Below are 9059 nucleotides of genomic sequence, written 5' to 3' on the forward strand. Positions count from 1 at the left end.
TGGAGAAAACGGCACTTTGCGGAAAGCACAGCCCTCTGATGGCTTTGCCTTCTGGTACAAAGGGCAACTGAAGCCCCTCAGCTTGGGGACCTGGCTGGAGGAGTGCTCGCTCTTTCTTTCTGTATGGGTAAATGTCCGTGAGAGGCAAGTGCATAGCCAACTGGAATAAATCACACAGCACTATTTACGTGAAGCAAGCCAGTTTGGTGCTTGAAAAAAAAAAAGTTTATCATTGCAGACAGTTATAAACATCTCTCTACATGTTTTCTGGATTAAAAAAATGCAAAACACTTTCTTTACAAGATGTTTTCCATCTCCCAGTGTGGCATAATTTGTATAGCAGAAGGCTCCTGTTGCCCTAGCTGTGCTTCTAACTGGAAGATCACAGAAGTCCTCTGCATCTTCCACAACAAGCAACACGCTGAAATTACCGATCAAGCTAGCAGCGGCCTGCTGACTGCCCAGAGCTGTAGCTCGCACCGCACCAAAAACCACCCGCAAGCTCTAAGCTGCCCTACACACCCCTCCTCTGGTGCAGGACCAGGGAGGATGGGGCGCGCAGGAAGGCAGCCAGGAGGGAGCTTCGCCCCTCACTCAACAAAGCACACGCAAAACCTGGCCTGCGCCGAAGGCTCTCCCCGTCGGCGGGCAGCCGGGCTCGCTCGGGCACCTGGCCGGGGTCGGTTACCCGCAGCTCTGCGGGCAGCTGGGACGGCGCGAAGCCTTTCCCCTCCCGCGGCGGGGGCTCTTCCCTTCCCTCAGAGCGGGCGGGAGACGGACGCTTTGGGCGGCGCGTTGCGCCCTCGCCTCCCCTTCCCCTTCCTGCTCCGCCCCGGGCCGCCGAGGAGCGGGGCTGCCGAGCGGGTGAGCGCAGCCTCCGCGCCCTCCTCCGCGGAGTGACCGCGGAGCTGCGCCCTCGCCCCCAGCAGGTCTCCGGCACGGCGCTTGGGGCGCGGGCTTTGGGCGGGTCCTGCTCCTGGAAAAGCCTCCCGCGGCAAAGCGCTGGTGTTCTTTTTTCCCCCCCTAAAAATTTCAGAGAGACGCTGACCCTCACCCCGGTTTCTCTTGCAGTTCTCAGCATGGCGGTGGACTGGCTGGGCTTTGGCTACGCCGCCCTGGTGGCATCGGGAGGGCTCATCGGCTATGCAAAAGCAGGTAGGGTGCGGGCAGGCGCGTGGATCCCCTTCGCTCCCCCCCGCTCCCCAGTGACTTCGTGTCAGCTGGGCGGCTTTTTCCCGGAGCTTCCCATCTGGAAGCTGCGCAGATGTGAAGGTTATCAGTGTGTGCCGTGTGCTGGTGACCCGGTGCTGTTGGGGTGTGGGGTGCTTTGGGTTGAGCTGGTGCTTGGGGCTGATAAGCCCACAAGCTGCCTTCGGGTGGGTGCTGGTAACCTGCCGCTGCGTTGTGCTCTTTAGGTGAACTGACATGAGTCTGCTTCAGAAAGGCCTTTGCCCTGCTGTTTTAAATATAAGCCTTCTGTATCTTCAAATTACATAAATCACCTTTTTTTTTCCTTAGAGATTTATTCTCATTTTAATGTTTGATGGTAACAGTACACTGCAAGCTGCAGAGAGTGTCCAGAAGGATCCTTTCTCCAAGTAGAGCTGAACAATGCATATCAGTCCTTAAGCATGTTCCTCTTCTGGGCTCTTCATCGTAAACTTACCCTCTGACCTACTGCTTTCATTTCATGAGCTTCCTCTGAGTTTGCCCTCCTCCAGCCAGAGCTGTGCATTCGACCCTGCTGCAGTACTGTCTCTTCCAGCTTTGAAAATCCCTAAGCCATCTTAGTGCTGGTGATATGAAGGTGCGCTGCTGAAGTCAGTAAGGATCTTACCAGTGCGTTTGACTGCATAGGTGCTAATGCCTGTTATTCCAGTCTGCTTTCTCTTGTCTCGTTTATCCTTTGGGCTGTTAGTGGAGTTTAGGGCAGGAGGAACAATATTGAGAACTTGAGTAACTAATTGCATCTGTATTTCTCTGAGGCCGTTATGAAATGGTAGGTGTCTTTCTTATCTCCCTCGTCCCAGATGGCAGGACGCGGTTGTGCCGAGGCAATGGAATCCATAGAATTTTTGAAGGGGAGACAGGAATTTGTATGGTGACTTGAGGGGAAAGGGGGTGGAAAGAAGAAAAAGCTCTTGTATCCTTATTAATAACTTGTAGAAACCAAAAGAAAATGGAACTTTCATCCACTGAGCTAAGATGGTAATCTTTTCTTTTACAACCAGATCTATTTACCCGCACAGATGGTGGTCAGCAGTAGGTGCCTTGCGAAGAATCTGAGAACAGGGCAAGGAGAGAGTGATTGATTGATTGATTGATTTTCTCTCTTAATTTCCTACGTTCTCTGGGTCCCAATGTTTTGAGACTCCAGAACTTCCTGAGCCAGAGGTGGTGTGGCTGTCCCAGTAAGTGTATGTGTCATAGCTGCTTGATCAATGCCTTGAGGTAAAATTCAAGGATACGATGGCCATTTGTGGGCTCCCAGGCCTGTGCAAAGAATTGTAGCCACCACATGTTGCTTGCTAGACTGTATTCTGTCCAGAGCAGTCACTTACTAGAGTGTGCATTTTTTCCTTGTGCACATATAAGAATATCTGGTGCTTTTTATCATCTTTATCTCTTACTTTTTATACCAAAAGCAGGATCTGAAGCAATGTTACAGCTGCCTTGTTGATGACTGAAAAATGATTACTTTCTGGCAGCAATATGCTATCTTCCCGTAACAATGAGAGGAGGTCTTTATCAGCTTAGCTTCGCAATCTGAAGTCCTTTAAAGGTGACCTGAAAAATGGAGTATATGAAGAACCACTAAGTCATGAATTCTCCATTAACCTGATGGAGGCCATTCACCACTCACAGTGGTCATGCCACTTCATTACTTGGTGTAATCTATAAATCACCAATTTGGATGCGGTGTCCTTTATCTTCTGGTAGTTCGGGATTTGTACTGAGGACTTGATCCAAAGTTTAGGCGAGTCCAGAGAACCTTCTTCCAAAGTCTGCGGTTCCCTTTGGATCAGATCTCGGGTGTACTTAAGAGACAGGACCTCTCCTGCTTGACTCTACTCTCATCTTTGGCAGCTTTTTTCTTTGTTTGTCTGAATGCTCTCCTGTCCAGTTCAGTCCACGTGTCCTTTTTCTGATCTTAAACCCTTACTGTTTAATCCATCTATTTCACTGCCTCTCAAGAAATTCTGATATTACTGTGTTGAAACAACATGCTTCAGTTTGCAGCAAGAAAACACCAGTTCTTTTGCTTTTCTTACTGTTCTTTCCATCATAAATATATTAAGGGCTTTGTTGTTCAAGAGTTAAATACTAATGCTGTTTGTATCTTTTGAGGAGTATTTGAACGTGTTTCTTGGTGCAGATCAGCATGGTCTTAGTATCTTAAAAGAAAAAAAATGGTCTAATCTGCTTTATAACAATGAATGCCCATCTCTCTTTTTTTTTGTTATTATTGGTGTTTTACAAAACAGAGAAGCTGATGAGCAAGTTTATTTCTGAGCTTCTAATAAACGTGTTATCTTTTACCTACACAGGTAGTGTCCCATCGCTAGCTGCTGGCCTTTTGTTTGGGAGTTTGGCTGGACTGGGTGCCTATCAGCTCTCACAGAATCCAAATAATGTTTGGATTTCTCTGAGTAAGTCTCTTAAAATTTTAATTAGAAGGGATTATATTTACTTTAAAATAACAGGATACTTGAAATGAGTACTTAAAAGTCTTTGCAGAAGAGTTAAGCTGATGGTGTTATAAATCTAGTTTAAATCCCATCTTTAAGCTTGTGTTTTAGTGAAAAATCTCAATTATTGGCCAAGCTCTACTGCTGTCCCTGGAATGTGAACGTTAGCATTACCTAATTATTTTTTTAAAGAATGTATCGAGAATACATATTAGAACCTGCTTGTCTTGGTGTATCTTGCTCAGTGATTTCTCACTACATTCCCGCATCCCTTTTGCAGGAAGTATAAAGTGCTTTGGGTGATAGTTCAAACTTACATTTTTATTCCTCTTCTACAACAGGAGAGGAAAATAGCTGTTATTTATCATTAGAGTTTGTCTTCTGAATGTCAAAAAACATACAGGTTGTGAAGGAAAATGTGTGCTAGGATAAAGTGAAACCTAGTTTAAAAAAAAAATCAAACCAAATACCATTATTTCACATCCTTTAGCAAAAAAAATAAAATAAGCATTTTTTGTTTAAAAACTTGTGTGTAGTATGGTGTGAATCTCCAAAATGCAATTTTTGTCTTTCTACTATTTACCATATAGAGTTTAGGGTTGCGATCAAGCTAGGATGGTTATCAGCTATCACTTTGACCTGCACATGCCGAAAGCTCATGCCAGTTACAAAATAGTACGACTTGAACTTTTCACATTCACTAAGAAGCTAGGGTACCTTGCAAGTGAAGTGGGCTGAGAAAATACGTCTAGATAATTTCTGTAGCTCAGCTGATGCTGACGCTTATTAGGCTGCTGTATCTCAGAAATTTGTGAACATGTGTTTTAGGTAATCCTTTGGCAAGTATTTGTGTTAGTAGTATCCTCTCCTCTCCATTCCTGATCTGTAGAAGACATGAGTGAATGAATGACAGTTCTCTAGCACTAGCTGTGTTTCAGTCACCAGGCTTGGCTGAATTGGTGGCTGCCACCATGCACCTGTCTTGTACTGGCGTGTTTGCAGGATCGTAGTGCAAGGGAAGTGCTGGTAAATTAGTGTCTGACCCTCGTGTGTCCTCTTTTTGGATGGATCCTACTTTCAGCATGCTGCAGGAGGCTGGAGCGTTTCAGGAGGAGGGATTCCTATGCAGACTGCCCATACCTCTAGCAGGTTATTTTGTTATTGCTGAAAATGGCAGAGGTTGTGCTTGGCTTATTTATATAAGTGACAAATATGTGGAATTACAGAGGTGTTGCGTGCCTGAGGAGATTCAACAGAGAAGCCCAGCATTTCCCTCCACTTTAGCATTGTCTGCAGTGCAGTCCACTTTCACTTCCGCATCAACTGGGGAGGTCAAAAGCTGTGCGTGTTCAAGGCTAAATAACTGGAATAATCTGCAAGTACAGCAAGCTTAAGAGGAATGAGACAAAGTATTTCCCCAAACATGAGAGACAGTAAGACACATTTCTATAATTCAGTAGTATATGGAGTCTATTCATACTTTAAAGTTTTTGGAGAAGGTGTTTTCTCTGCTGTTTTAGATTAAATTAGATTTAGTGAGGTGTGTGTGTTTTTTGTAGACTGGCTGTTGATTAGAGCTTGAGGCATTTGATACTGAAATATTTTAGTTCTTTCTTGCATGTTAGACTGTGGTCCCAGTCTCTTACTTACCTACTTACCTGAGATTGTTAGATGTCAGTGACAATATTAAGGGTGATGTTAGGGAGGAAGGATGCCATGGCTAGGACTGAAGATGAGCTGGGTGCTGCAGGACCAGTCATCACATAGAAGCAGTGGTAGAAGATAAGAATAGCTGGAGCAACATGTTGTGTGTAGCTGTTGCCACTGGGTAGCAGATGTGTGCTAAGGCTAAGGATTTCACAAGTATGTTTTCCTTAGAGTTTTCTTAGTATTCAGTCTTTCTTTGAGATAGTGTTCCAGGGATTGCCCTTTCTGTTTTACTGGCTCCTGTTTCTGTGTCAGGTGGTTAGGATTGGATAGCTTTAACTCTCTGATCTTAGTGGAAGGTGGTGCGGGGCTGAAATGAGCTGGTAATAGTTAGCGCTTACGTAGCATGCTTCTCTTTCAAAGTCTTTTGCAAACATAAATTAGTCAATTCTCAGAACATTACTACAAGTTAGACAAGAAAATGCTATCTTCCTTTTTTTGAGAAGTGGGGGAATTATGTGCACAGGTTTAGTGGTTTGCCTATGTGCTGGGAAGGAGTCAGTTTGGGAGCAGTGTAGCGTAGATTATTTCCAGTCTCCAAAGCAGCACATTTCGACAAAGAAATTTGAGGACAGCATGTGCAGAAGCATATGGAGTGCACTGTCTGATAGCACTTGGTTTAGAATATTTGCTTTTCATGTACTGAAACATTCCAAAGTTTACACAATTTATTGACTCTCTTTGTCCATCACATGAAATAACCCAGTTTTACTTTTTATTTGATGCTACTACTCTCTGTTCTGTTAGTTTTGAATTGTAGCATCTCTCACACACACATATATCTCTGCTGACTGGACTCTATAATCTCTCATTTAAGTTACATCTGGAACGCTGACTGCTGTCATGGGAACAAGATTTTACAACTCTGGAAAATTCATGCCTGCAGGGCTAATTGCTGGTGTCAGGTACAACATACTTTATACAATATACAATATACAATATACTTTTTTTTTGACCACCTACATGTGATTTCTTATTTGCTTAATGAAACTGAGATGGTGTAAATAATTTTGCATATCTTCTTTGTTTGTATGCACCAGTTACATGGGAAGTATTTGAAAATGAATTGACTTACTAGTACTATTTTTTAATTATTTGTTTTTCCCCATATACAGTTTGCTAATGGTTGGAAGATTAGCGCTGAAGATGGCAGAAAAGCCCCATGATAAGTAACTGTTCATTTGACCCTTTAATATCTGGATAAGGAAACCTGATAATGAAGTTACATGAATGCGGAAGCACGAAGATGGAACAATTTTCCATATCAAGACATTTTTCCCCTTATATTTTATTTTTGTAAGGGGGAGTAAAATTATGGAACAGATAGTTTACATACAAGGTGCCATTTGTTTCAGTGATCTGCTAGGTCCTGGTTTTGATTTTTCCAGACACATTTCAGTGTATTTTAACACTTCCAGTTTTTATATTCCAAAATATACTGCTGACATCTATGGAGCAGAGGGGACCTGTAATTAAGAAAGTATCTACAACGAGGCACCAGGAGTAATTGTCTAAACACAGTAGTGTATCTCATACCTTTCATACTGAGCATTACAGTACGCTTTACCTATTGCATTCTGACTTGATACACCATGTCTGTATAACACCAAACAGATCTTACGTTTTTTATTGTGAAATGATGCTAAAATGTTGCTTTTCTACAAGTAAAATCTGTTACAAATCTTCATCTGGTGTGTTTTTTATCCTTTCTGTACGTATGGTGGTAGGGAGTACTTTTTTTTTTCCTTCTTGTTTTCTTCTCAGTGGAAGTCTTTGCAGTGGATTGTTATCCAAGTGCTGTCTTTTGATGATACTTAAAAATCACTTTTTAAGTGGAGGGGTAGAAAATTAAATTAGGGACCTTAATTAACACTGCATTAACGTAGTCGTTAGAAAGGAACTTACACTGTGGTTTAATTAAGCAAGATCTGTGCTAAGCTAAATGAACAGTTAAATGTAATCTGTCCAAAGGACTGTATAACCAGAATAAAGTAGCTTAACATTAACACTGCATGATTCTGATCTTACAGACTTATTTGACAATAGAACGTATCAGCATTTTATTTTTGTCACTTAGGGAAGTGGCTGCACCTCTTCAAATCTGCCTTTACTAGGAAACCTTGGGAGTCGGGAGAGTTCCTGGTTCTGCTGTGATGCCTGAGGACTGAAGTGGGAAGCGGCATGAGTGGCACGAAATGAGTACTGATTTTTTAACGAGGCACAGTAGCAGGGAACTACTTTTAGATTCAACCAGGATTCAACAACTCAGAGTTTAGTCATGCCTCCAGAACTCAAATAGATGATAGTAATGACAGAAGACAGTTTGGGTTATCAAATCCTCATTTCCCAGAGTGAAGACCCAGGCCCTCTATTCCACAATGTGCTGTCACGTCTACAGTGCCTGGTGGGAGCTGGGTGGCAATAGGACATGTCAGGTATTTCACCCCTTTCTTGAGGGGCTCACTCAAGTCTAGAGGAGGGAATTTCCTATTTGCTTTGGCAGACAAATGATGTCTTGAAAGTAGGAGCTTGCCCTAGACTTTGTAAGGGGGACGTGTAAGCATACCTGTCTTTGTAGTAGCGGTTGCTTACTGTAAGTCCTGGAAAGTGAGAGGTGCTGGGCTCCCTTCAGTTCCCACTCTTGATGGTTTTGGGCTCCCTTCCAGGGGTCTGTGCCTCAGGCTGTGGGATGCCCCCGGGGAGAACATTGCCTGGGGAAGCCACACTGCAAGAGGAGAGACTGCAAAGTTCCCAGGACCCGTGGGAACAGAAGCAGCTATTTTTTTAGTCTTCTATCAAAGCTGAATAGTAACCGGCAAAACTACAGCAACAGTCCTGAAGCTGAGAAGTGGAACCCAAGTTGCCCTCTGCCTGGGCGGAAAACCCCTGGGACAACCTGCATTTCACCTGTGCTAAATGTTTACGTCTGGCTCACCCTAGGTTCTTTATCGTTCAGGATCTTACTTGTGACCTCCCAGTTGCTCACACTGGGGCAGCACCAGGCACGGACAGGCTGGGGATGTTGCAAACCACCCAGTTAGTGGAGGTGTGAGCAAAGATTTTGGGGGAGCCAAAATCTTGTACACTCGGGTGGCTCAGTCATGCCTTGGTCTTTACAGGTGCAAAACAGAGACCTCAGTACAGCGGTGGTGTCCTGAGGCTCAGCTGCAGCGTTGAGTTGTGGGGAGGAGAAGCAGTCTTTTTACTCCCCCAGTGATAGATGTCACACTCTAAGCCTTTCTGTCAATTAATGTGACGTTCACAGGTAGCAAAATCTCTCTAATTTAGCACAAATCTGTAGTATAGTGTAAGAATGTAAGTGATGTTACACTGGTAGTACAGGTAACTGCCTTATGGACTAGCAAAGGAGAAGAATGAGAGGAGGGTGGGAGATGTTTCAAGTGAAATGGTTTAGAAGGGAGGTGGTCTTGCCTGTCCTACTTTATCCTCGTGCTAAGAATACAGTACATGACTGCTTTTAATGCAAAGCATTTCCCCTAGCTCTTGTTCCGCTGCGGGCTTTGAAAGTGCAATTTGCCACGTCCCAGTTCTGTCAGTCATTGTGCTGGGAGCTGCTGGCGCTCTGTCATCCCTGGCTGAGGGTCACTCTGTGCTGAAACTCGCATGGCCTGAAGCGTCGCGCAATTATCCTTTTGTGGTGTT

General features: G+C 44.0%; 1 protein-coding gene across 2 annotated transcripts; it reads left to right on the forward strand.

Moving 5' to 3' along the window:
* Positions 1–793: 793 nt before the first annotated feature.
* LOC104333835 (transmembrane protein 14C) lies at positions 794–7083 on the forward strand. Of its 2 annotated transcripts, none has more exons than XM_075416908.1 (5): positions 794–864; positions 1072–1155; positions 3549–3650; positions 6214–6301; positions 6512–7083. In XM_075416908.1, the coding sequence occupies exons 2-5, from the start codon at positions 1080–1082 to the stop codon at positions 6567–6569; spliced, it is 324 nt and encodes a 107-aa protein (XP_075273023.1). In that variant the 5' UTR covers positions 794–864; positions 1072–1079; the 3' UTR covers positions 6570–7083. The 2 variants fall into 2 exon arrangements, with proteins under 2 accessions (XP_075273023.1, XP_075273022.1); XM_075416907.1 differs by having other exon boundaries at positions 820–929.
* Positions 7084–9059: the final 1976 nt, after the last annotated feature.

Source organism: Opisthocomus hoazin, chromosome 3, assembly GCF_030867145.1.
Source record: "Opisthocomus hoazin isolate bOpiHoa1 chromosome 3, bOpiHoa1.hap1, whole genome shotgun sequence".
Lineage (NCBI taxonomy): Eukaryota > Metazoa > Chordata > Aves > Opisthocomiformes > Opisthocomidae > Opisthocomus > Opisthocomus hoazin.